This window comes from Penicillium longicatenatum, assembly GCF_028827895.1.
Source record: "Penicillium longicatenatum strain IBT 33135 chromosome Unknown contig_6_segment0_segment0, whole genome shotgun sequence".
NCBI classification, from domain to species: domain Eukaryota; kingdom Fungi; phylum Ascomycota; class Eurotiomycetes; order Eurotiales; family Aspergillaceae; genus Penicillium; species Penicillium longicatenatum.
The window spans coordinates 4758090-4785101 of record NW_026643123.1 but is presented as its reverse complement, the minus strand read 5'-3'; the positions used below and the strand labels follow the sequence as shown (position 1 = coordinate 4785101).

At 49.6% G+C, this 27012-nt stretch overlaps 9 protein-coding genes across 9 annotated transcripts; 3 read left to right on the top strand and 6 right to left on the bottom strand.

Moving 5' to 3' along the window:
* Positions 1-328: 328 nt before the first annotated feature.
* Positions 329-7449, top strand: N7484_009981 (Polyadenylate-binding protein/Hyperplastic disc protein; the record flags this gene model as incomplete). Its single annotated transcript, XM_057120368.1, has 5 exons — positions 329-2358; positions 2424-4077; positions 4709-4790; positions 5137-7234; positions 7293-7449. The coding sequence occupies 5 exons, from the start codon at positions 329-331 to the stop codon at positions 7447-7449; spliced, it is 6021 nt and encodes a 2006-aa protein (XP_056969923.1).
* Positions 7450-8958: 1509 nt separating this feature from the next.
* Positions 8959-11334, top strand: N7484_009980 (glycoside hydrolase family 55 protein; the record flags this gene model as incomplete). Its single annotated transcript, XM_057120367.1, has 3 exons — positions 8959-9038; positions 9090-9587; positions 9708-11334. 3 exons carry the CDS (start codon positions 8959-8961, stop codon positions 11332-11334), a joined length of 2205 nt encoding a protein of 734 aa, XP_056969922.1.
* Positions 11335-11550: 216 nt separating this feature from the next.
* Positions 11551-13633, bottom strand: N7484_009979 (transcription factor domain-containing protein; the record flags this gene model as incomplete). The annotated part of the gene is made up of 2 exons (XM_057120366.1): positions 11551-12034; positions 12087-13633. The coding sequence occupies 2 exons, from the start codon at positions 13631-13633 to the stop codon at positions 11551-11553; spliced, it is 2031 nt and encodes a 676-aa protein (XP_056969921.1).
* A 500-nt stretch (positions 13634-14133) lies between these two features.
* N7484_009978 (tartrate dehydrogenase) lies at positions 14134-15265 on the bottom strand (the record flags this gene model as incomplete). The annotated part of the gene is made up of 2 exons (XM_057120365.1): positions 14134-14966; positions 15025-15265. 2 exons carry the CDS (start codon positions 15263-15265, stop codon positions 14134-14136), a joined length of 1074 nt encoding a protein of 357 aa, XP_056969920.1.
* Positions 15266-16893: 1628 nt separating this feature from the next.
* On the top strand, positions 16894-18315 carry N7484_009977 (FAD-dependent oxidoreductase; the record flags this gene model as incomplete). The annotated part of the gene is made up of 5 exons (XM_057120364.1): positions 16894-16908; positions 16962-17516; positions 17570-17886; positions 17942-18215; positions 18268-18315. The coding sequence occupies 5 exons, from the start codon at positions 16894-16896 to the stop codon at positions 18313-18315; spliced, it is 1209 nt and encodes a 402-aa protein (XP_056969919.1).
* A 514-nt stretch (positions 18316-18829) lies between these two features.
* N7484_009976 (Zn(II)2Cys6 transcription factor) lies at positions 18830-21435 on the bottom strand (the record flags this gene model as incomplete). Its single annotated transcript, XM_057120363.1, has 5 exons — positions 18830-18994; positions 19042-20733; positions 20783-20894; positions 20958-21313; positions 21391-21435. 5 exons carry the CDS (start codon positions 21433-21435, stop codon positions 18830-18832), a joined length of 2370 nt encoding a protein of 789 aa, XP_056969918.1.
* Positions 21436-21517: 82 nt separating this feature from the next.
* N7484_009975 (TrkA-N domain dehydrogenase) lies at positions 21518-22287 on the bottom strand (the record flags this gene model as incomplete). Its single annotated transcript, XM_057120362.1, has 3 exons — positions 21518-22035; positions 22091-22159; positions 22218-22287. 3 exons carry the CDS (start codon positions 22285-22287, stop codon positions 21518-21520), a joined length of 657 nt encoding a protein of 218 aa, XP_056969917.1.
* A 348-nt stretch (positions 22288-22635) lies between these two features.
* On the bottom strand, positions 22636-24293 carry N7484_009974 (CaiB/BaiF CoA transferase family protein; the record flags this gene model as incomplete). The annotated part of the gene is made up of 6 exons (XM_057120361.1): positions 22636-22844; positions 22895-23188; positions 23243-23747; positions 23799-23919; positions 23976-24007; positions 24066-24293. Coding segments are annotated over 6 exons (1389 nt in total), but the record flags the coding sequence as incomplete, so codon positions are not given.
* Positions 24294-24851: 558 nt separating this feature from the next.
* N7484_009973 (3-oxoacid CoA-transferase) lies at positions 24852-26555 on the bottom strand (the record flags this gene model as incomplete). Its single annotated transcript, XM_057120360.1, has 4 exons — positions 24852-25042; positions 25093-25962; positions 26023-26217; positions 26285-26555. 4 exons carry the CDS (start codon positions 26553-26555, stop codon positions 24852-24854), a joined length of 1527 nt encoding a protein of 508 aa, XP_056969915.1.
* Positions 26556-27012: the final 457 nt, after the last annotated feature.

The window sequence follows — 27012 nt, the reverse complement described above, 5'->3', positions numbered from 1 at the left end:
ACACTTTCTCTACATCAATCCATTCATGTACAGCATAAACGGTGCCGCAAAAGAACTTTGCCTGGTGCGTGGAAATAGCGTCGTTTTCGCAGTCCTCGGCCGTCCGTGGGCCATGATAAGTGCGTGTGCCGTGCGCATACCACCGATAAGGTCGCTATGCGCTCACGTATCGTAGCCCGCGTATGTCATAGTTCTTCATTCGCATTCATTGCCCAGCGTTGCGAGATGGGCTTGCATCTATCCTCTTTCCCTGCATCTAAAGCGACTTGATTTGAAAAGACCGGCCCCCCAAAACCTTCCTTTGCCTCCCGGTAACCAGGCCCTCACGATGTTTCAGTCCTTTACCGGAAGCTCTCGTCGTCCACGGCAGGTGAATCTAAGTGGCCGCACCAACAATCCTTTCGCTGCATTCCCCGGAAATTCTCCTTCCCGACAGGCTCCGCATGCCTCGAACCCACAAAGTGCTGTTGCCATTGCACAGCAAGAGCGGATGCAAAGACAGCGGGACAGAGATAAACAGAATGCAGTCCGGGTCATCCAGCGAGTGTGGCGGGGCCACAGCAGCAGGAGGACTACACATAATGCGTGGAGATCGGAGTGGGATACCAACGAGCGGGCTATGGCAGATGCCATGGGTGTCGCTTTTGTAGCTGAAGGTGGCTCGGAGAATTTGGCATTCTCCTCACGTCGCCCTGCACCGTATGCCACAGCAGATCAATGTCTGGGCCAGCTTCGGCTTCTGGTCCAGTTTATATCAGCGAGGAGGCAGGATGATGTCTCGCGACTGGTATATTTTGTCGATGCATTCGAACAGACCTTGCGAACTTTACCTACGATTGCTACTGAAGGCGAATGGACTAAGCTCCTCAAACGACTGGCTCTAGCTGTGCTGCGTGCGTTGAACTCTGCATCGACTTCTAGTGGTCCTTCCACTGCTATCGAGCCTTTACTCCGAGGAGCGGTTTTCCTCGCCGAACTGATCCCTAAGCAAATGGCTGTTAGTGCCGATAGCTATTACGATGCTATGGCTTTCTTGACAATCAATCTGTCAAATACGGATTCGTCCGTCTCACAAAGGTTTACTCTCAGTCATAAAAGTATTAAGGACGCTGTCCTGGCTCTTTTAAGGCCCATTACTTCGGAAACCATGTCGGCATACGAATCCTTTGCTACCTCGTTTCTCACCATACCAGACCTTGAGAGATATTTGGGGAAGCTGGATGATTTGGCCAACCAGATTAACTATCGCATGCTTGCACTAGCTGTTTCGTCTAGGCTCAAATCAACTGCCAAGGGTTCTCGCACCTTGGATGACATGCAGGCTCGCACTTGGTTGTTTTCATACTTGATCTTCTTTCATCGATATGCTTTGGGTAGCGATGCCCATGTTCGACCACCGGAGCTGGAGTTTGTGAGTGTGATTTCTGATCTGCTCACATCCACGGCGACTTATCTCATGCAAGGCCTGGAGGCGGAAGATCCAAGTGAATTGGACTCGTCAACAGGCGTGCGACCATTACACCCGTTCATCAAGGAGCAACTCACGGGCCTTGTGAACCAAAGTAGCGTTACTGGACTTCTTTCTCCTATTCGATCATCCCGTTTGACACAGTCCGAAATGACGAGCAGCGAGTCTGATGCATCAAAGGAAGCCCAGGTTCTTGCTACATACGCATTGAATTTGCTGAGGATCTTCCCTCGCCGGGGAGATGATATTCGAATGTGGCTGTATCTGGGCTCGGCTCCGTCAGGGCAGCACATGTCCGGCCAACCGGATGCAAAGGTGCCTGCGATCAAATATTTCTGGCAAGCATCTAGATCCAGTCGCGTCTTTCAAGTAATTAGCAGTGACTCCACCAAAGTGCTTCCGTTACTGCAATCATACGAGGACACCAAAGAGCCTGCCCAGCTATCCCAGAACCATCGGGATCAAGAGTGGACTACCATACTCCTTTTCCTTGAACTTTATACATTTGTTTTGAAAGTCATGGATGACGACGAGTTCTTCTCTAGCACATCTTCCTTCACATCTTCAGATGATGACAAAATTTCATGGACAAGGGAGAGTGCCTTACCTTTGGAAGATGTCAAGGACATGACAGTTTTTCTCAAAAACTTGGCGTTCACTCTTTACTGGAATGCTGTCGATTTGAGTGAGCCAGAGCTTCGACCCACTGCAGTCAGCTTGAGCAGTTACTTCAGCAACACTGGTCAAACCTCTAATTCTAATCCTTTCCCGAGCACAAAGGAACTGGAAGCAAAAAGCCAAACGACCTACCTCCCCGGCGTCACTGGAATTCCGCTTGAGTACTTCAAAGGGCTGGTAACAGGCTTGCTTCGGATGTTACATGAACGAGAGTAAGTGGGAATCGTAAATCGCACTCCGATGATCTATGTGATACTAATTACAGGTGTCTTGATAGTTCTCGTCGAAAATTCCTACCCAAGGACCATTGGCTTATGACCAGTCGCTTCGACATGGAAGGGTTCATATCCTCTGTTGTCGCGGAAGAAGAGAAAAGGCACGAATTTCAAACACAGGCCGATGATTCGGAGGACGTTGATCTTGTGAACGAGGAGACTGATCGATCCAACGAGCCATCCGGGTTGGCAGGAACTGGTCGTGCTCAGCAGAACATTCGATTTGAAGCATTGAGAAGAAACCAGCAGCGAGCTGCTCGTGGACGAATTCTGGCGGCTATTGCACCCAGGCTAGAGATTCTTCGAAACATGCCGTTCTTCATTCCCTTCGCCACCAGAGTCCAAATATTCCGTGAATTTATCCACCATGACCAATATCGCCGCCGAAATGGATTTGTGGAACCTGATGCTTGGCGCGTATCCGTCGCCCAGATTGCAATGATAAATGGTCATCAGCAAGGTGTGCAGGACGTTCTTGCCCGACATCAGGCAGAGATTCGACGAGAGCATATCTTTGATGATGCATTGGGCCAATTTTACCAATTGGGTGACGGTCTGAAAGAACCGATCCAAATCAGTTTCATTGACCGTTTCGGATCCATGGAAGCGGGTATTGATGGTGGTGGCGTTACAAAGGAGTTTCTGACCAGCATCACGAGTGAAGCATTCAAGACCGAGGATGGCTTCAACATGTTTGCAGAGAACGATCAGCATCTTTTGTATCCCAATCCCACCGCTGTTGAACAGTGTAAAGAACTGATGCGAGAGAACCAGGTGACGGAGCAGAGCGCGGAATGGACAGGAAACATCCGAGAGCTGCTCCGCCGATACGAGTTCCTTGGACGTATCATTGGTAAATGTCTGTATGAAGGAATCCTTGTTGACGTTAATTTTGCGCCTTTCTTCCTCCTGAAATGGGCGTTGACTGGTGGCAGTGGATCTGCCTTGAAAGAGTCCTCCTACCGGGCCAATATCAATGATTTGAAGGACCTTGATGCAGGCCTGTACCAGGGTCTGTTGAAACTTAAGAACTACTCTGGCGAAGTTGAGGACTTCGCTCTCGACTTTACCGTCACTGATACCATTCCGATGCCGGGATCAAACGATCGTATGGTCACAAAAGAGCTGAGACCGGATGGCTCGAACATTCCTGTCACGAACCAAAATCGCTTGGTTTACATCTCCTATATCGCACGATACCGCCTACAGGCGCAACCAGCGCAGCAAACCAACGCCTTCCTTCAAGGATTAGGACAGATCATCCAACCCTCTTGGCTGTCTATGTTCAACCAGTCTGAACTGCAGACTCTAGTCAGTGGGGAGACAGGTGACATCGACGTGGAAGATCTGCGACGCAACACGCAGTATGGCGGAGTATATGTCATCGGTGATGATAACCAGGAGCACCCGACCATTCAATTATTCTGGAAGGTGCTGCACGAGATGAACACCGACGAAAAGCAGAAGGTGTTGCGGTTTGTGACATCTACTCCCCGAGCTCCGCTGCTTGGATTCAGCCATCTCCACCCGCGATTCAGTATCCGAGACTCAAGTGATGACCAGGAGCGATTGCCAAGTACAAGTACGTGTGTGAACTTGCTGAAGTTGCCACGGTACTCGAATGCTGAGAGGCTCCGAACAAAGCTGTTATATGCGGTGAGTTCGGGAGCCGGATTTGATTTGAGCTAAGTCGTTTATTCTGGGCTTTACTTTTGAATTTTATTTTCTTTTTCTGGTTTCATTCCATAATATTACACCTGTATGTGCTTTTGTGTACGTTCTCTGCATATCATTGGCGTTGACCAAACATGGGGCAGCTCATTGGCTGCGGAAAGAGGATCTACCGAGGGTAAGGAATGCGAATTGTGGACACAACAAATCCGCGTATCTCCTCTCTATCTTCCGTATCTCCCGGGTTGTGTTGGTAGATTTAGAGAAATTTGTTATGAACGGCACTGCTTTGAATTACCTCCCCCTTTGTCCTCAGGAGTGTCCGAATGAGAAATAGCATTATTCAACTGTAAAGGAACTCCAAGTAGAGAGTGATGTGGCTAATCACCTGATCCAGTAAAAGAAAAAAAACAATATGAGCACGCACCGCCTTCCCCATCAGGCCAAGTGGGGGCACTCAGTTACGGACTGAGTTTTCTGGAAAAAAACCGCCTTCACATTAATTTTCTTCCTCTCCAACCCTCGTCTGCCTTTCCCCTCCTCTTTTTCTTAGGGAACCTTTTTTCCTTTCGAACCTCTTATCGAAAGCCATAAAAAAACTCCAAAAAAAACCCAGAAAACCCTCGAAAATTCAAATCCCTATCTTATCTCCCCCTCCATTGTGCGGTGTGTCGAACTTCTTTCACCCGTTCTTCCAGGTTGGTCGCGCCCCTCGAAACATCCCTCTTGTCCACGTTCCCCCGCGCACTGCCCTGAATTGCAGGTGTTTTCGTTCTGAACTGCCTCGTTTCCTACTTGTCGCGGCGCTGGTCACTATTGTGAATCGTGTCTTAAGAACACAAACACATTTCACTTAATGAGCACGGTGCTCCTTATAGGGCAACTTCTCTGTTCAAATCCCCTGCCCCCATCCTCATTACTCTCATCTTGGCAATCTGGCTTTGCCACATAGAGAGAATTTGGGAATGTCGTGCAACGATGAAAGAGCACCTGAACATTTCCGCACATCCGGATCCTGGTGAACAACTGCTAAATCTTTATCAGTAAAAAAGAAAATCAGTCAACATGTCTGCCGAAGCCACTACTACCCCCCTGTCGCTGACAGCAATGCCAACGGCACCACCCCCGAGGCTAACGGTGCTCCCGCCGCTGCCGCCGCCGTCGAGACCGCCGGCGAGGGTGCCAATGCTCAGCCTCACTCCGCTTCGCTCTACGTTGGTGAGCTCGACCCCTCTGTGACTGAGGCTATGCTCTACGAGCTGTTCTCTTCCATTGGCCAGGTTGCCTCCATCCGTGTCTGCCGTGACGCCGTCACTCGCCGTTCGCTCGGTTATGCCTACGTCAACTACAACAACACCGCCGATGGTGAGCGTGCTCTGGAGGACCTGAACTACACCCTGATCAAGGGCAAGCCCTGCCGTATCATGTGGTCCCAGCGTGACCCTGCTCTGCGCAAGACTGGCCAGGGCAACGTTTTCATCAAGAACCTGGACAACGCCATTGACAACAAGGCCCTGCACGACACCTTTGCTGCCTTCGGTAACATTCTGTCCTGCAAGGTCGCCCAGGATGAGTTCGCCAACTCCAAGGGTTACGGTTTCGTCCACTACGAGACCGCCGAGGCTGCCAACAACGCCATCAAGCACGTTAACGGCATGCTTCTGAACGACAAGAAGGTCTTCGTCGGCCACCACATCTCCAAGAAGGACCGCCAGAGCAAGTTCGAGGAGATGAAGGCCAACTTCACCAACATCTACGTCAAGAACCTTGACACCGAGATCCCTGATGAGGAGTTCCGCATCATGTTCGAGAAGTTCGGTGAGATCACCTCCGCCACCCTCAGCCACGACCAGGACGGCAAGAGCCGTGGTTTCGGTTTCGTCAACTACTCCACCCACGAGGCTGCGCAGGCCGCCGTCGACGAGATGAACGAGAAGGACATCAAGAGCCAGAAGCTCTACGTTGGTCGTGCCCAGAAGAAGCACGAGCGTGAGGAGGAGCTCCGCAAGCAGTACGAGGCCGCCCGTCTTGAGAAGGCCTCCAAGTACCAGGGTGTCAACCTCTACGTCAAGAACCTGACTGATGATGTTGATGACGAGAAGCTCCGCGAGCTCTTCGCCTCCTACGGAACCATCACCTCTGCCAAGGTCATGCGCGACAGCCTGACCGACCGCTCTCCCAGCCCCGACTCCGAGGAGAAGGAGGCCGATCAGGAGACCGAGGCCAAGGAGGAGAAGACCGAGGAGAAGAAGGAGGAGACTGAAGAGAAGACTGAGGAGAAGTCTGAGGAGAAGACTAAGGAAACTGAGGAGGAGGGCGAGAAGGGCGAGAAGAAGCTCCTTGGCAAGAGCAAGGGCTTCGGTTTCGTCTGCTTCAGCAGCCCCGATGAGGCCTCCAAGGCTGTCACTGAGATGAACCAGCGCATGGTCAACGGAAAGCCCCTTTACGTCGCCCTCGCCCAGCGCAAGGATGTCCGCCGCAGCCAGCTCGAGGCCAGCATCCAGGCCCGCAACACCATCCGTCAGCAGCAGGCTGCTGCTGCCGCTGGTATGCCCCAGCCTTACATGCAGCCCGCTGCCGTCTACTACGGCCCCGGCCAGCAGGGCTTCATTCCCGGTGCTCAGCGTGGTGGTATGCCCTTCCCTCCCCAGCCCGGCATGGTTATGGGAATCCCTGGTGGACGTCCCGGCCAGTACCCTGCTGGTTTCCCCGGTCAGCAGGGTGGCCGCGGTATGGCTCCTCCCCCTAACTTCCAGGGTATGCCCATGGGTATGCAAGTTCCCGGCGGTGTTCCCAACGGTATGGGTTACCCCATGCAGGGCCAGTTCGGTCGTGGCGCGGGTGGCCGTGGTCAGGTCCCCGGAATGCCCATGGGTAACATGCGTGGTGGTGCTGGCTTTGGCCGTGGTGGTCCTCAGATGGGTCGTGGCCGTGGTCAGCCCGCTCCTGCCGGTCAGCCCGCCCAAGAGGCCTCTAACGCCTCCGGTATCAACCACCAGGTCTTCGCCGCTGCTCCCCCTAACCAGCAGAAGCAGATGCTTGGTGAGGCTCTCTACCCCAAGATCCAGGCCCAGCAGCCAGAGCTTGCTGGTAAGATCACTGGTATGCTCTTGGAGATGGATAACACTGAGCTCCTTGGACTGTAAGTTTCTCCCCTGTCTCACTTTATTCCTACCATGTGCTAATATTTTTTATTTCAGGCTCGACGAGGAGGATGCTCTTCGCGCCAAGGTCGATGAGGCCATTAACGTCTATGATGAGTATATGAAGAACAAGGGTACCGAGGGTGAGTCGGCTGCCGAGACCAAGCCCCAGGAGGCCCCCAAGGAGGCTTCCTCGGAGGAGAACAAGTCCTAAGGGACGTCTCTCGCAACGGTCGAACGCATCAATGACGGCTGTGATTGGATACCCAACTCACATACCGCCTCTCGGAAACCTGGATGCACGTTTTGATGACCTTTTTACTTTCTTGTCTCTTTCTTTTTTACATTAACACCCTGTTTTGGCTCTTTTCCCTCTGTCCCATCCGATCCTGATATCCCTCGGTTTGAAAAGTTTCTTTTTTTTGTGTTAGGCAGTGTCACCTACTGGTGTCTAGGAACGCGACACGTTGATTCTCTCTTTCTTCCTCTTTCTTTCCTATCTACCTAGTACACACACTTCCGATCATTGCCGGGAATCGGGTGAAAAGCACGTACAGAGGGACTGGTACTGTATTGGGGGGTCGGTAAAAGTTCTCTTTGGGCGCCGGATGTGGCATTTTTCGATTTATCCCTTTTATTTTTTCTGGGAGGGAGTTGTGACGTTTTTCTCTTCCTATCCCCCAATTTCTCTTTCATTTTACCAGGTCTCCACGTATTTGTTTTACCGCTACACGAGTGTAACATAGAGTATACCTTTCTCGCGGATGGGGATCTTGTGCTGTCTCGGTTTCCTGTGCTCGGGTTCAAGGGTACGCTTTGATAAGAATGAGATGGTCAAGAGCCCGCTTTGCTTCAGTCATTCGTTAGTTAATTGACGTGTGTGTCTGCATCTGTTGACCCCCGAAATTAGCGCCGATTAGGGTTTGGAGAAAGGGAAAACCTACTGTAAGAAGGTGATCGATAATCGAACACCACAAAATTACTCGGACACTCTAGCCCACACCTGAAACAGCGCGGTAATTGCAATTCGGAGTAGCCATCTTATTGAGTACATATCCAGATACATGATTGTTTACATTGGGCTACCCGGGGGCGTGAAGATGACTAGGACCTCAGCGATGGCCACTGAGACGGCACCTTTTCTTACCTAAATCGCGACTCAGATGAAGCGCTGTTTTGTATGCTGGCCTCGATTTAGAGAGGTCACTGTATGCTCTCTGATATATACCTGGTTTACCTGGTTTACCAGGTACAGTGGCATCTTGCCCAAATTGCAGTTACCGCGCTAGTGCAGACATGGGCTAGTGAAGTGTTCCACTGCTTTTGTGGTGTTCAGTTACCAATCTCCAGTAAGAACCACGTTGCTCTGCCCCCCAAAATAGCGTCAACATGCATGAATGATCCTGATCATAAGAAATCAGCAAACCCAACTTCCAAAAGGGGATCCTAGTGTCGGGCATCTGCTCCATCATTGATCATGTCTTGGCCCCACCGGCGATCGCCGTCAGGTACCATCCACCTAACCCAAATGGGAGATGGCTCAGCTATTGCTGACCTGGATACTAAGTCCCAGTGGTGCGGTAATATACGCGTGGGCTGCATAAATAAAACGACAGTCAAATCTATACGTCCTACTCCGTACTCTCTTTCATTATAATTCAAAACGTTTCAATTGTACAGCCCTTTCTATTGGACATAGCTTGTATACACAGAGACCAAAATCATGCGGAATCTTTGTTCCTGGGCCGCCATGACAAGCATATTAGCCACAGCCTCAGCGGCAGCACTTCCTTCCTCAGAGAGGTAAGTGTCTTCAACGCTGCATTACCATGCAATAATCTGACCCTTACTCAGAGATACCTGCACTGGACCCATTGTCTCCTCCCCTACGACATACTGGCTTTTGGATCAAGACCACACAGGCAATGCTCGTGGCTACGCCCCCGAAGTATCGAATGCAAACTACCCCGTCTGGCGCAATGTGCAGGACTACTCTGCCGTCACAGACGGTTCTGGAGACCAGACGAGCGCCATTCAGCATGCAATCAATGACGACGGATCAGGCGGCAGTCGAAAAGGTCAAGGTGTGACTAGGTATCCGGCCGAAGTCTTCCTCCCAGGAGGAACCTACCAGCTGGGCAGTGCTTTGGACCTACGTGTCGGAACGGTCATCACGGGAGATCCGCTGAATCCGCCAGTGCTGAAGGCCTCCTCTGACTTTGATGGTGATACCTTGATCAATGGATACGATAGTGGGAATGGCGCCGCTGAGACAAGCTTCATGACCCTTCTCCGCAACGTGGTGATCGATACAACGGCCCTGAGCGCAGATACAACAATTACCGCATTGCAGTGGGTGTGGCGCAAGGGTCTGGTTTGACGAACGTCAAGATCAACATGCCTTCAAGCTCAACTGGACACACTGGCATAAATATCAGTGGAGGCTCAACAATTGCGGTGACTGATGTCCAGAACACAAGGTGGTAAGATTGGTATCAAGAACTCCAACCAACAAGTCAACTTCAAAAACATCTATTTCAAGTACTGCACGACTGCCTTTGAGGCATCTGGCGGTCACACCGTACTTCTCCAAGGTGCCACATTCGATACTGTCGGACTAGGCATTGACATGAGTAGCAACGGACTTGGAAGCATGGTGTTACTGGATTCCAAATCTACCAATTCGGGCACCGTCATCAAATTCCACGACTCCTCCAACGATAGCGGCAACCGCAACAGTCAACTGCTTATCCAAAATCTGGCACACGACACCTCCAATCCTATAGCAGTCGACAGCAACAACAACGAGAAACTTGGTGCTACAGATACCATCGATACCTGGATGTGGGGTAATGTGACCCCGGGTCAGTACCAGACCAGCACGAGCCTCACGACCTCTCGTTCCGAAGTCCTTCTCTCTGGTGGAAAATACTTCACGCGCAGCCAACCTACATACGCCGATTACGCCTCTGATCAGATTGTTAACGTCAAAAACGTGGGAGATTATCCCGTGAAAGGCGATGGATCAACCAACGACGTCGACTCGCTGAACGCTATCTTAGCTGAGAACGCAGCCAACTGCAAGATCACGTATTTCCCGTACGGAGTGTATCACGTCGAAGATACACTGAAGATCCCTATCGGCTCGCGAATTATGGGTGAAGCTTGGGCCGTGATCTCCGGTGTGGGAGATGTTTTCAAAGATGCCTCAAATCCCAAGGCTGTTGTACAGGTTGGACAAACGGGTGACGAAGGAATCATCGAGATCCAGAATATCCGGTTCAGCGTCGCGGAGGTTTTACCCGGGGCGATCATCCTTGAAGTCAACGCCGCGGGTACAAACCCCGGTGACGTGGGACTTTGGAACACCTTGGTGACTGTCGGCGGTACTGCAGAGACGAGTATCAAGGATGACTGCGATCAGCAAGATACTTCAAAGTGCATGGCAGCATTCATGGCAATGCACCTTACGACCTCGTCATCTGCATACATCGAGAACTTCTGGGCATGGACCGCAGACCACAATCTAGATGGTGGATCCTCGTACACTGTCATCTCGACCGGTCGTGGGGTTCTCGTAGAGGCCACGAAGGGTACCTGGCTAACCGGTACTGGATCTGAGCACAACTGGCTTTACAATTATAACTTCCACTCTGCGCAGAATGTGTATGCTGGTATGCTGCAAACCGAATCACCCTATATGCAAGGTGACGGTGCGACACAAATTGCACCTGCACCGTGGACCGCAGAATCAGCATATGGTGATCTAGACTTTTCGTGGTGCGATGGTGGCGATCAGAAGTGTCGTACCTCGCTTGCTACCAATGTTGATGGTGGAAAAGATGTGTTCCTCTACAATAGTGCGGCATGGGCTTTCTTCAATGGAGAGTGGACCGGTGACTATAGTACCCAGTGTGATGGGTCGTGTCAGACGAATATGATGCGTGTGGCTAATGGTCCCGAGAACCTGGTTTGGTACTCAGTTAGCACGCGGAAGACAGATATTATGATTCTTGATGACGAGTCTAATCCCACTGAGGAGTATCATCCAGGTGGGTGGGAGGCTATTATACAAGCCTATAGACAGTTCTCTTCTTAGATGAAAGGGGGCAGAGAGATGTAAATAAACTGAAGTATACTCAGAGGCCTAAGCAGGTGCCTTGATAAGTGCCAGCCCTGGTGGTATTTGCATACAATGGAGTAATCGCAACTGAGAAAGCACAAAATGGAAATATATTCACCATGAATTGTACGTTTTATCTTGTTGTTTTTCGTGATCTTTAAAGCCAAAGAAATATGTACATCTAGATGATTTCTAGAAGCTGGGATATTGTTGACCGATCAGGTCGAATAGGGAATTGAAGTCCGCTCCGTCTAGGAGGTCAACCATGTTCAAATCAAAGCTAGATCCTCCGGCCAGATAACCGGCATCCTCATTTTGAAAGCCTAGATCCTCGGCTGGAGTACAGTCATTTTCCGACTCATTATATCTGGAAGGCATTGGGTTGATTTCAGGCCGTGGCTCGGGAATGACACTTGCATAGCCAGCTTCTGTGTGATGGCCCTCAGCTGGATTCATATGCTTCACTTGATATCCTTCCCGATCAACAGGATCAACAGAGCTGTCATTTTTGTCTGGTGTCCTCACCACGTATGCATGAGAATTGGCAACGCTTCGTTGCTCATTGCCCATTTGTTTAATCTTGCTGGACAGTAAAGTTAAGGCATGGTGGCATGGTCTAGCAGTTTCCCACTGACTGGACATGTGACGAAGAAATGCCGCACAGTCATCGATTTCCCTACAAGCAATCAGCATTTGTGCGACAAAGCCCAGTGTAACAATGGACTCACTGTAGACCTTTTGAAAGAACATATTGCTTCAACTGACAAGCAAACGCGAGGACCAAGCCCGACATCCAGGCAGCAGATAAAAAGCCAGGCCAAAAAAAAGCCTGTCGACTATCCAAATGGGTTTTTAGCGCCGCAAGAATTCCTCGCGCGGCACCAATGCATGTTTGTAGCCCCGAGCAAAATTCCGCAGTTGATGGATTCAAAGATAAAGATGGTCGGTGGATGATCAAAATCAAGTGCTGATAGAGCACAGTGAAAAAGGGACCAAAGTCAAAGGGGTCATCATTGCCACCTTTCCCTTGGATTTCCTTTTCGCAGCCTGGCACTTTTCCTTGCAGCTCAAGCGGCAAGCTATTCCACCACTTATGCACATCAGTTACCAAGAATAGTACTGAGCTGCGTCGTACAGAGCGGACCAAAATGGATTTATGAAATAGTTCCAGTGCGCGACCGGTAAGGGTCCCAGAATCGACATAGCTGGCTAAGACACTTTCTTTCTTTCGGTGATCCGCCGTTTGCTGTTGGCTAGGGCTCAGCACGAGAGAAGGTGACTGAGCAACGGTCGTCCCGCGGTAATCCAAATTCGCAGGGTGCATGCTCAGATCCCTGATAAGTCGCGGGGAGTGCATTTCAGGAGCCGCTGGCAGACAGACATCAACATCCAAGTCTTGGATCCCGAGCGGTAAACCGAGTGCTTGGCTCAGGTACCGGTCTATCGCATACGCACACCAGAAAATACGCTTCCTCAGCTGTCGGTCATGCGACGAGAGCTGACTGTAACGAAATGGACAACGATGTAACCCTGCATGGAGCATTGAGCGCAGAATACATCCTCCAAACGTGGACGCCAGTCGGAGAGACATAGTTGCAACAAGGTAAACCTGAATAGCTAGCAACGCCTGCAACGAGACTATATCATGTCGGGATGCCAATATCGAGAGGAGGGGTGTCATGCAACTAGGTGACTGGATTTTGCAGGAATTCGGGAGTTGGAGATCAGGATGCAAGAGACTCCCTAGATTGAATATACACTGCAGAATGATTGTCCAGCAGGTAGCTCTATGCTCCGAAGTTGAGTCATCAACCGGGTCATTAGGCATGGGACTGTTGGAGTACAATTTCTCCATGGCCTGCAGGAAGGTAGGACCGTGCAGAAACGGAAACAGCGGGTGCCATACTTTGAAGTACGACATCATGAACTCTTTTGCCACATCTGGAGGAGGTGCAGTGCCCAGAGAGGAGGCGAGAGCTGGATCATATTTCCACGACACAGAAGGCTCGCCTCCAAATGAGGCTGACTCGTTTCTGGACTCTGTGCGTCGGCGCTTCTGCTGCGATGAATCATCCACACCAACAAGAGTATCTTCTGCAGTGGGGAACTCGGTCTCTCGGGACCCAGATTCGTCATGTCCATTTGAAAATGCTCGTTTGACAGTGTTGATGAAGTAGACGCCACTGGAGCTGCCGACGAACTGGCTGTCTTCATTGGAGTGGGCCGTCAAGGAGCCAATCTCCGACGTTCCAGGTGCATATTCAGGAGGCTCCATGCTGAGCTGGACATCGCGATGGCCAAGAGATATGCATGAATCACTGCTATAGAGTTTTGCTCCTTGAGAAGAACGGGGTTGGAGCAGATATTACTAAGCAATTTAAGTCGGCCGGCATCGGCATTGTACAGTTGACAGTTGAACATTTTTCCTACTTGTTGGGCATGCAAGTCTAGCGAAAAAACCTAGCAGCTCTGAACACCGCTGAAGTCAAAGCTATCTCAAGTGCGATTAAACAAAAAAAAAAAAAAAAAACCAGTCGCAAGGTGAACGATAGTCTGGATTGTTTCGATTATCTACTCGCCTAGCTTTAAGCAAAGCATTAACGTTTCTTAGAGCCACCTTCAGCTGGCCGACTCTTTGAGATCTCCGTGTCGCTTCTTCTTTGTATCTGGCAAATTTGACTAAAGTTTGTTTTCAATGATTCTTCTTCGGAGGTACCACATAACCCCGACCTTAATGAAGGGATTGCTAAGACGGTGCCATTCTAAGACCTAAAGTCAAGCCTTCAATTTCTCAATCTCAGCACATACTGCATCGACCACGTCTTGGGTATTCGAGGTTCCACCCAAGTCAGGCGTCAAAATACCAGCGGCGCAGACGTTCTCAACACACTGCATCAACTTAGCCGAGGCATCCTTCTCTCCCAACCAAGTGAGCATCTCCGCGGCTGACCAAAATGTTCCAACGGGATTGGCGATTCCCTTTCCAATGATATCGAAGGCACTCCCGTGAACTGGCTCAAATAGAGATGGATTCTTGCGAGTTGGATCCAGATTACTAGAAGGAGCGATACCAATAGAACCAGCCAACGCAGCAGCTAGATCCGAGAGAACATCCATATGCAAATTGGTGCCCACAATTGTGTCGATAGACTCCGGTTTCCAAACCATTCGGACTGTCATTGCATCCACGAGCATCTTATCCCAAGTGACATCAGGGAAGTCCTTAGCAACAGAAGCTGCGACTTCGTCCCAGAGGACCATTCCATTGCGCATGGAGTTGCTCTTTGTAACGACTGTCAGGTGCTTTCGAGGCCGAGACTGTGCAGTTTCAAAGGCAAACCGAATAATGCGTTCGATTCCAACTCGTGTGAATATGGCTACTTCTGTCGCGGCTTCCCATGGCTGCCCAATATGCGAGCGGCCTCCCTGGCCTGAATACTCGCCTTCGGAGTTCTCACGTACCAGCATCCAATCAATACCACCGGTTGCAGTGTTGAGGGGGCACTTTGTTCCTGGGAATGTACGTACGGGCCGAACGTTGGCATACAGCTGCAGAGGACCACGAATGGCAAGTAGAAGACCCCATAGAGAAATGTGATCCGGTACACCTAGAATGTGTAAGAATCAAAGCTTGATCATGGATATCGTTATAACCAGACTCCATACCTGGATCTCCCACTGCGCCGAAGAGTCCAGCATCGTATTTTCGCAGGGTGCTCAGGGCATCTTCCGAGAGATATCGTCCATGCTCTTTGTAGTAGTTGGTACCCCATGGGATATGGGTGAAATCAATCTGAAAGGTTTGAAGTGTCTTGGCCAATTTTTCAACAACTTGAATTGTTGCACTGACAACCTCTGGGCCAATACCATCACCTGGAATGGATGCGATCTGATAAGAGGCAGGCATTACGGAGAATAGAAGAAACTCCAATAAAGCAGGTTGGTGTATCGGGCCAAAAGAGGAAAGAGTCGAACTTGATGGATGTGCAAGAAAGAGTAATGGATATGATAAGTGTATGACTCAAAAAGATTCCAGGTATAGGAAAGAACATCTGGGCGAGAATGTACTATAAATACTCGCGATATAGAGTAGATGGAGTTCCTTCCTAACGCGGAGCGGCGGTCGGCAGAACTTTCAGGCGATTCCATCCCCCGCACTTCACCTAGCTTCCTCTCTCACTCACTGACTTGCGATTTCTTCTCTAAGGTCCCTTATACTTTTGGAGAATGACTCATGGTAATGTCATTAGTTCTTGAACATATACACTTTTCTCTCTCTATCTCTTGCGCCCATCTTTACCCGCAAGCAACATGCCCAAGTCTCAGAAAGGACCGTCAAGAGCCACCACGGCATGTACCGCCTGTCGATCAAGGAAACAAAAGGTGTGCCTTTATTTTTCAGTAATTAACATGGTACTTACCTTCAATATAGTGTAGTGGCGAAAAGTGAGGGATGGAAAAATATTTCCAATATTATAACTAACTTCACTATATAGACCGGTATGTGGGCAGTGTCTCGAATACAATCGACCATGTGAATGGCCCGAGCACTTGAAAAGGTAGGAGCAACAATTTGTGGATATCAAAGATATATACTAAGTTGAATTTAAGAGGTCCTGCAAAAGGTTATGTCGAAACACTGGAGCACCGACTTCAAGTTACTGAGAATGCCCTTTTCAAAGTGTTGTCTGATGTTCCAGATAGCCAGCTCAAGGCTTTATTTCCTGCGGATGCAAGCTGTAGAAAAGACACTGCAACGTCATATGCACCTTTGGCAAGGATAGAAAAGAAGGGCATCGATCATTGGGCGCAGTATCCTCTAGATACTGCAGAGAACATTCGGAAATGGCAGCATGTCTGCACAGGCTGGAAATTTGACGATTCAAGCAACCTGAACCCTAATGAGGCTGTTGTTTCTCCTCCCAATACCAAGCATTCTCGAGGTACAAAGAGAAAAGTCGACAATACCGAGGATAGAATCACACACGGGCCAGAAGCATTGCCTGTCGAACAATATCGATCTTCTATATCACTCGGTCTAGATGAGTGCCGAGAGAAATACCCCCGGTCTTCTCAACTGCTTTACTGGGGATTGCATGACGACCAAGAAGAATGCTTCGAAGGCAGTGTGCCCACACCTCCCCTAACCAGCTGTTCCTGGGACGGTGCACCTTCAGCGAATTTTCAACAGCAATTTCTTTGGTGAAGCTAGGAAAGAAACTCAAAATTGAAAGCTAAAAAGACTGTTTCGCTTGATGGACTGCACTTATGTTAATGGGTGCAGCGGTTCTCGGGATTCCCCCCGGATGAGTGCCCCCACTCAGTCTTCCCCCGCAATGTCACCGGTCCACTCAAAGTATAATCCTACTACTTTTCGTAGCAATGGCAGGCAGTCCAAGACTAGCCCCACGGCGGGGGTGGGCTTCCTGACTCCACTCGAGGGGTCATCCTTGACCCTGTTAAATGTCTTGAGTAAGATCATTAGCATTTCACGCGATGTTCCTACCCCTTCTCAATTGAGCAAAATTCAAAGTCATGGTGATCAAGAAGGTACTATACATTTGCCCGAGTTGAATTACTGTAACTTACTTTACTCGCTCTAGGTGATCATAGTCGGAGCTGGGCCGTCAGGTCTTATCCTCGGTCTCTTACTCGCCAAACAACGGATCGAAGTCGAACTACTAGATGCCGGCTCGGAAATTGACAAACAGCCCCGAGCAGCTCACTATGCAAGTCCAGCAGTATACGAGTTGGGAAGAGCTGGGGTCCTCGAAGATATCAAGACACGAGGGTTTCAACCTGCTGGATTTGCTTGGCGGCAATTTGATGGCACCTTTATCGCTGGCATGAACCATGCTGTACTTCCTGATGATTACCCGAATAAGATGGTTGTGCTTCCATTGGATCGACTGGGAGAGTTACTTTACGAACACATCCGGCAGCAACCAACAGCGCAAGTCAAATGGTCCCATCGAGTCGTGCGTCTCGGTCAGGAGGAGGGACAGGCGTGGGTCGAAACTGAAACACCAAATGGCCTTCAACGGTCCGAGGCAGACTATGTCATTGGATGCGATGGGGCTAGTAGTACCGTGCGCCGAGAGCTGTTTGGGCCCGAATACCCAGGGGAAACGCTGAATGCGCAAATTATCGCAACCAACGTAAGACACATTTTCACGACTTGAAACATATTCGTTACTAAACATGGGATCAGGTTTACTATGACTTCGACCGCTTCGGATACTGGGACAGCAATTTCGTCGTCCACCCTGAGTATTGGTATATGGCAGCCCGAGTCACCACAGATGGCCTCTGGCGCGTCACATACGGCGATAAACCCGGGCTGAGCAAAGAAGAATACATTGCTCGACAGCCCCAAATCTACGAGACACTCTTACCTGGAAACCCTAAACCTGACCAATATCGAATTACCAACATCAGTCCGTATAAGCTGCAACAGCGATGCGCGCCAAGCTTCAGAGTCGGAAGGATCCTGCTTGCAGCAGATGCAGCGCATCTCTGTAACCCATTGTAAAGACCATTACCCAATCAAGCTAGTGCAATACCATACTGACCCAGACCTTAGCGGTGGACTCGGTCTAACAGGCGGCATTGCCGATGTTGGCAGTCTCTTCGATTCATTGATGGGTATTCACAAGGGCCTAGCAGATGAGACCATCCTTGATAAGTACAGTGAAATCCGCAAACGCATCTGGGCTGAGATAATCGATCCCATATCCCGTGAGAATTTCAGACGGCTATATGATCAAGATCCGACCAAGGCTCGCGAGTATGATGAGTTTTTCCAGCTTTGTGTCAAGGGTGAGACGGATGAGGAAACAGCGAAGAGTATCGTTTTGGTGAGTTCCATTTGTCTCGGCATTCTGCATCGCTTGTTAACCTGGAATACAGGGATTGGATATGCTTCGGCATGATATGACGCAGTACTACTCAAAATGACATGGAGCGAACTTGCACAGGCGTATTGAGTGGCTCTTTGCAGATATTTATCGCTGATACTTGAATGAACCGCATCATACGCGACTCTAATATAGAACCTAGGATGCATAATGTAGTAAAGTTTGCATTGATATTATACGACAGTACTCAATTGCCTAAAAGTGCACACGGACCAGCGCTCGGGTCCTTCAGTGCACTGCTACCTAATCAATTGTGCACTCGATGCTTCCTCATCGCTGTAGACAATGGCCCTGCAGATTGCGCCTCTACCCTGCATGCCATAACATGCCATTGACCATTTACCACGGTGACAATCTCCCATCCGTGGGTCATGAACTGTTGGGCGATGATGATCGGTCACCAATATGGCCATATATCGCCCTTCTTGGACCTTCAGCTTCGCTATTCCATCTCCCGACAGATTATGCCTCCACGCTGCCTTTGATGTTTGTTCTTATTTTGTTTTCGTTTCGCAGACTCGTCTTTGTCATTGTATCAGGAAATGGACTACCAATCAAATATTCCAAATGAACGATCCTTCATCAAAGGCTAAAAGATCGCTCTGAAAAGTATCAAATTCCGCGGCGAGGGAGGCAGATTGTTGCAGGAGATCAGGCATGGAAGGGGAGGGTTGACGCGACTGAGCCGAGACGTGGGATGGCAACATTGCATGTGTAGACTAGAGAGAGTTAGCAAGAGGGCATATGCATCTGGAGTTCAAAATACCTCGTAGTCTGATAGCGGGTCTGGGCCATTGCAATAATAAGGAAAGATATTCTCGCTGGCCGCAGATAAAAGGTTCTGCCGACACGCGGATAGGGCTTTCTTTGCTCCTTGCGACATGCGGCGGTCTTTTTGTTCTGCGGGGCCACGAGCGCGGACAGATTGGAGGACGACTGATAAGAGAAGGATGTCCTTCATGTTGGTTCCTTTTTCACCGATACGGCGAGTTAAATTATCGATTGTGTTCTCAACCAAACGAATCAAACTTGCTTTGTTGTGTGACAGCGAGTGATTGGTAGAATTGTCGTGGATGGTATTGTCGTGATTTTGTTGATTGTTTCTTTCGAAAGTGGAATCACTGAAGGAAGAGTGAATAGAGGCTTGTTGGCTGAGGAGCTTCAGATATTCACAAACACTGAGAGCTGCCAGAATGATATCATTTTGACAAAAGGTTTGAAACATGTTCCAAAATGAGTTGATATTGTGGATGTCAAGATCAACAATGTTTGGATCAAAAATGTCTTGATATGAAAGAATTGCGATGGATGAATCAAGACAAGCACGTTGGATTTCAAGGAAAGAGGAATCATCATGTGTGTGACAGGCAAGGACAGGTCTGTAAAGCGAAAGAAGTGAACGGCGGATATAAACATCTAAAATGACGCGATTCAAAGCAAAAGCAAGGTCACTGGTGTCAGAATTGTATAATTTGAGCGGAGTCGGAATTCTCTGTAAAGCCTCTTGGATCTGTTCGCCTTGTTGGAAGCGTTCTTCCAAGCTTTCCTGAGGATTTGTATGCTGAACCAAGTTCATGGTCCTTATACGCTGTGCAAGAGATTGGGCCAAGGTGATTAGTGCAAGAGAGTCTGTTTCCTCATCCCTAGGCCTTGATGGCGGGATTTCAGTGGTTGATTCATCAAAGTCGACGTCGTTGAGGTTGGAAGGTGTCAGAGGGGAGAAGTCAAGTGCCGGTGTCATCACAGGCATCCCTGCACTAATAGATGCCTGTAGGTCCATTTCCACAATCGAAATCCATAATCGACGTCGACACTCGGCCTGAAAGGGGGACAGACTCTTGGATTGTGATAAGTTGATATGGAGCCCCATTACCATTGCAGAGCGTACGAGGGAGCCACTTTCCTTCCAGAGTTCGTCGGCCGAGACCAGTCTTAGCTGGCGAGCCAGTAAGAGAAGCGCCCTGACCTGGAGTGTTGAAATATCAGTTCTTGGCTTCCGTGGAAGCTTTTGCATCCAAGCCTGAACTGCACCGACTGCATGTTGCTTTAGATACTCCCATGACGGGGAATACTCCGGCGAGGGGGGCGTGGTGTCTATGATGACCGAGATGGACAACACCACAGAGAGAAGAGGAAGGAACATGGACAGAAAAGATGCATCATGATCCGAATTGGCCCAGAAGGAGCCGTAGCATGCCCGAAAAGAGGGAATATGCAGAATTCTAAGGTTCTTCTCCAGATTCTTGATATAAACAGCAAGGAGCTGGTCACAAACAGGTTTTGCAGGCAATGAGCCCAGAAGACTCTGGAGCTCAGGAAAGCTGTCTATACCCGAGAGTGACTCTGGAGAATCCTTTGGAGTCTGGGATTTGTTCTGTAGGAATTGAACCTCTTTGGCTAGTCCAACCAGACTGGGGTCATTCAAGGATTGATTTATGAAGGTTTTGGCTTCTGCAAACTTGAGATTGTCAGTGCATGTAAGCTCTTGCATTGCAATGAAGACAAACCTGATTCAAAAGAGTGATCCTGTCATTCTGTCCATGATATCTCGATCGAGATCCCTTGACCACCAAAGTTCCTAAGTACGATGAGCTCGACTGAAAGATCTCTGGTCGTGGCCTATCCTCATCAGTCATTGAAGAAAAAGGCGAAAAAATAAACAATGTATTAGAATTGCCATACCATGAATCTTGAACCGATGCATCTCTAATGGGACTGAAGTTATCAGCGCGAGGTCTAACCGCGTGGAGAGACTCCAACTTCAGAACCCGCTGCTGCAGATCCTCAATGATGCCGATACTCGGGCCCATTGACAGCGTCCGGTCTGTTGCATTGGCTTCGGCTAATTTTGCTCGCTTTGGTTTTGGCTGTGGACCAACGGAATCGGGTTGTTGGTGGTAAGTGCATTGGGCCTCGAACCCCCCACGAACACAATTCTGACAGGGCGCCACCCGGTCGCATTTCAGCTTCTTCTCTCGACATCGCAGACACGATACTACAGGCCGTGGTCTTTTCCGAGATTGAGATTCCATTGCTGGCTAGACATAAAGGGATCGAAGCAATCTGACAAGGCTGAAGAGTATAAGCGGCGCCAAGCATCCAGCCCGCGTTGGACCTGGCTTTTCCACGCTTTTCCTGTTTGGAGATCGGGAGTGCGCATGTTTCGGAGTGACATTGATTTACTGAAGATACAGAACAAAAATTAAATCACGAATCTAATACAAATAGTCTGTCCATCGGATCTAGTTTGTGATCACCGGCGCCGTGTTGTCCCACTTGGACTCGGTCGCCGCGTCGACCAAGAAATGAGCCACGCTTTTCCGACCAGCACTCGCCATCAACGAAACGCCTTTCCCGTCTTCCGGCCACTCATGGACTTCCAGCACATCGCTGTCCACTAGCCGAGATGGTCGGACAAGAACGAAACTCACTCCGCTTGCACGGACTTCACGGTCGGTATGGTTGTGGTCCTCGTACTGATGTCGCATGTTGGACTTGCCCATCAGCAACCGTAGCATAAATGGCATGTTGGACCATGATGCGCCAACTCCGAACGCTTGGAGAATAACGACTTTGGGAACCCCAAATTCCTTCATGGCTGCCACCACATTGGCATTGCAATCGGCCATCAGGCGTGGCGGGGAGATCGGTGCGGCGAAGGGGCTGTCGCTGGCTCGAGGTGCGCTCAGGGTTACGATGACAACTTCTGGGGTATTTTTATTAAACGCTGCCCTCATATCGGACATGTTGGTTGGTGTGCCTATCATTCGACTGATTAGTCGAGTGACATGTAGGTACAGCTTTTCTTTCCATACCTTTGACGACATCTACTTGATACCCTTCCAACGCTGCTGGATTTCGAACCAACACAGTGATTTGATGTCCTGGAATCTCTTTCAGCTGATGTTTTCACAAATTGACATTGAATTGCCGGGAGCGTACCTCGATACTGGAGTTCGTCGAGGACCAGCTTGCCTGTACGGCCACTTGCGCCAATAACAAGAACTCGCATTTTTGTATATACGTGAAAGTAGTCTTGACACCTGAAATGTAGGATTGGATTTATATGAAAGCGAGAACTTGGTTTGGATAAGTGAATAGTGAAGTGTTTGCCTTTATACTATATGATACCCTCGCCGGATCCGAGATGTCCGCGCCCGGATCCGAGAATACATTTTGTCTTCCGCGAGTATCAACAAAATCTATCTTCCCAGGTACAGAGGAATTGATGAGACGATTGGGCGGAGCGGCTTCTACTATACATCTACTCGAGGCTTCATACTTTACATTTCAATCGAGTCGTCCGTCTATTTTCGCAAAAACCTCTAGATGTATCATACATATTCGTACATAATGCCAGCTATGCAACGACCCCCTTCTTCTTTAGCTCCCCAATTCGAGAGACGTCAAACCCAATGCCCTTCAGCAGCTCCTCGGTATGTTCGCCTAGCAGTGGCGGTGGGCTTCGAATACTAGGCTCGGCATTCGAGTACTTAACGGGAGGGCTAATAACCTTGATTGGTCCACAAGCAGGATGGTCAATAGATTGAACCATTCCACGAGCACGTACTTTTCAAACAAGTATTAGCTTTGTTAACAGAACACTTGTAGGAACTTACCGTGCTCATGATTCATCGTTCCTTGAACATCATTCACCACCGCAAAGGGCAGCCCGCTTCCCTCGAAACGATCCTGCCACACCTGCGTTGTTTCCCTCATCAACTCAACCTCAATCAGTGACTCGAGCTCTGATCGATTATGGACACGATCGCTGTTGCTGATAAATCGTGGGTCGGTCTTCCACTCCGCCCTACCAAGTTTGTCGCACAGAATTCCGAATAGACGGTCGTTGGCGCCTCCGACAAAGATATCTGCATCAGCTGTCTTGAATGCTTGGTAAGGAACCACGGATGCTAATCATTCATAAGTATCTTGACCAGAGAACCGAAAGACAAGATTTCCCTTACGATGAGCAGTCCCCCACCTCCCAGAATCCTTCTTCCCACTAATCAATACCGACTCTCCCATATTAGCAAGCGTTGCCACCTGACAATCACTCAAGCACACATCAAGGTGCTGTCCCTCTCCCGTATTCGCCCGTGCCAGCAAAGCCGCCATGATGGAGTTGCATGCATAAAGACCTGTCGTCAAGTCTGTAACGGCAACTCCGACTTTCACAGGTGGTCCATCCCGAGTACCAGTCAAATGCATGAGCCCAAACTCCGCCTCTACCATCACATCAAAGCCTGGTCGGTTGCTGTAAGGACCTGTCTGGCCATATCCCGTGATACTGGTATAAATAAGGCGCGGGTTTATCTGGCGCAAAGCTTCGTAGTCAAGATTGTATTTTTTGAGAGAGCCAGGGAGATAGTTCTCTACTACCACGTCACACTCTCGCACGAGCTGGTGGAGGATCTCGACACCTTCTGGGTGGGCGAAAGAGAGACCGAGTGATTTTTTGTTACGATTGACCTGGTAGATTCAGTACATTGTTTAAAGTCAACCGACTGACTAGGTACATACAGAAAGGTAATATGCGCTTTCGCCATTGCCAGCACGACCGTCGGTGTATGCTGCAAAGGGCGGGCCCCAGGCACGGGTATCGTCGCCTCGAACAGGGTGTTCAATCTTAATTATCTCCGCTCTATGTGAAGGAACTTATCAGCTTTTCCCCTTTTCAAGATCTGATTTCGTACGTACCCCAAATCACCCAGAATTTGTGTGCAGTATGGCTGTTAAGTATCAGTCCAACTTCTCGCTTACAGACAGTCTTTCGACTTTGAAACGTACCCCTGCGAGGACCCGACTCATATCCAGTACGCGCACACCTGTGAGTGGTAGCTTTTTTGTCTCCACAGCTTTGGCTCCTGTAGCAATTCCACGAATTGTACATTGTAACCTTAAGCGACCGAGCAGTGGAGCTGTCCTCCCCAGAGTCGATAAGCGTGGTAAACCAAAGGACAACATTGCAGCTACCATCACTGTTGAACAACTGACATTGAAAGGTTTTCGCTGAATACTTAGAAATTGCGATACAAAGTTCTCCAATTAGCACCACTTTCGTCGCAAACTGCTTGTGGGGAGCCCCACTGCTTGATCTGCAGGTGGGTTCGACCCCACATAAGCTCACGCCTTGAGGGACATGCAACACAGACTAAATCATTTGTAGCTTTTCGCAGGGAGCAAATTGAGGAACCTTATTGAAATTGCCTCCAGGAGAAGGTTTGTTTATTCTGTAGCCTTTACACAGAATATAAGTTCTATGAAAATGACGAAAATTACATCTAGTGCGGCTGCCTCTCCAACGGAAGTTTCAGCCAACATTCTCAATCACTATGGTTTAATTTAAGTGCATGCCATTCTTTGCCATTCCAGATGGCCATTTACTCATTCTATATTAGACTAAGAATATTACATCATGGTAGCCCTGGAGGACTCCCTAAGCACTCACTAGGAAATGATAAAAAAAAAATAAAAAAATTCGATTTTCAAACTACCACTAAGAGTATTGACAGTCGCAAATAAAACATGACACCGGTTCCAGACCCAATTCTAATGTGTATATTCAAATGCATTTTACAGCTGCATGGGCTTCAGGTCGGGGGAGACCTTGAAGGGAGCAGCGGTCTTGCTGGTGATCTCCTCAACAGTGACACCCTCAGCGTGCTCAATCAGGGTCAGGCCCTCGGTGGGGCTGCAGTCGAAGACGGCGAGGTCGGTGATGATGGTGGAAACGCAGCGAGGACCGGTCAGAGGGAAGGTGCAGTCTGGAAAATGTTAGCTGTGGCTTCAAGACAGGAAGTGAACAAAAACTTACCAGGCAGAATCTTGGGGTTGCCCTTCTTGTCAGTGTGCTCCATAGTGACGACGACCTTGGTCTTCTCGGGATTGGCGACCAAGTCCATGGCACCACCGACACCCTTAACCTTTCCGGGAAGCATGAAGTTGGCGAGATCACCGTACTGGCTAACCTGGAGGGCACCCAGCATGGTGAGGTCGATCTTACCAGCGCGGATCATGCCGAAGGACTCATGGGAGCCGAAGAGGGAAGCACCGGGGTTCAGAGTGACGGTCTCCTTGCCGGGGTTGATCAGGTCAGGGTCCTCCTGGCCGGGCTTGGGGTAGTCACCGAGACCAAGGATACCGTTCTCAGCTTGCAGGACGACCTCGACACCAGGGGGCAGGTAGGCGGGAGCGAGCAGAGGAACACCAATACCGAGGTTAACGTACATGCCGTCCTTGAATTCCTTGGCGGCACGCTTGACAATGCGCTCACGGCGGGCAGTGGCCTCACTGTTACCACCGGCGAGCATCTCGCTGGGGTCCTTGGCGTAAACAATCTTGTCGAACTGCTTCTCCTCGGTGCTCTGGATGACAGCATCGACGTAGATACCCTGGAGGTGGATGTTCTCGGGAGAGATCTCACCAACCTCAACAATGTGGTCAGCCTCAACGATAGTGTACTTGGCGTTCTTGCCCATAGACTCGTTGAAGTTGTTCTGAGACATGCGGAACTGACAGTTGCCCAGACGGTCGGCCTTGTAGGCCTTAACCAGAGCGTAGTCACCAAAAATAGATTCTTCCAGGATGAATTCCTTGCCGTTAAAAACACGAGTCTCCTTAGGCTTGGACATTTCTGCCACAGAGCCATCCTTATTATACCGAACGGGAAGTTCACCAGTTTGCACTATTTTAGCCCTAGTCAGCCTATTTCGCCTGTAAACCCGTATACTTGACGTGGACTCACCAATAGTGCCGAAAGCCGCGGGAGTGTAGAAAGCCGGAACGCCAGCAGCAGCTGCGGCGCACTTCTCAGCGATGGTACCCTGGGGAGTGAGCTCCAGAGCCAGATCGCCACCAAGGTACATCTTTTCGAACAACTTGTTCTCGCCAATAAACGAAGCAATCATCTTGCTGATTTGCTTGGTCTCGAGCAATTGACCTAAAAGAAGATAAACACAATCAGCTACAGCCCTCACGAACCTAATCGAGTTTCCAATTGCACTTACCAAGACCAACACCAGGCATACCAGCGTTGTTCGAGACAACGGTCAGGTCCTTAACCTCCGGGCGGTCCCGGACAGCGTTGATCAAAGTGAGAGGAACACCAGCAAAACCGAATCCACCAACCAGGACGGTTGATGAGCCCTTCATCTCCTTAACGGCTTCATTGGCGGAGGCGCACAGCTTGTTAATGGCGCTCTTGGAGGTGGAAGCAGAGAAGTTCCGCCGCCAGATGGGGCGGAACACCGACATCACAGGGGCGAGAGGCCGCGACATGATGTCTCGACTACCTTGAAATGTCTGGGAGAAGGTCTTTCTGATCCAGCAGAAGGAGAGAGAAAAGAAAAAAAGAACAGCATCGCGAAGCTATCTACCCCAGTGCCCCAACCCGCAATTTTTCGGCTAGTCACTGATCCAGAGAAGCCGAAAAAACGCTTACCCGGGCCTGCCCGGGGTGGCCACCGCCTTCTTTCCCCACATCTCGGAGTGCGTCGCGGCGTTGCTCCCTAAGCCCTTTGCCGCCATCGGAAGCCGACCCCACATCATTACCCGATTCTAGTCAGGAGGCAACAAAACCACTTGCATCTTTGCGGGGTGGAAAAATTTGGGGGACTTTTGAGGATGTGGAGGTGGGAAGATTATGTGGGATGTCACACGATCCCCATATACTAACAAAAAAAAAGTTATCATCCGACCTTTTCTACTGACAAAATTTATTGTGATGGGATTGAAA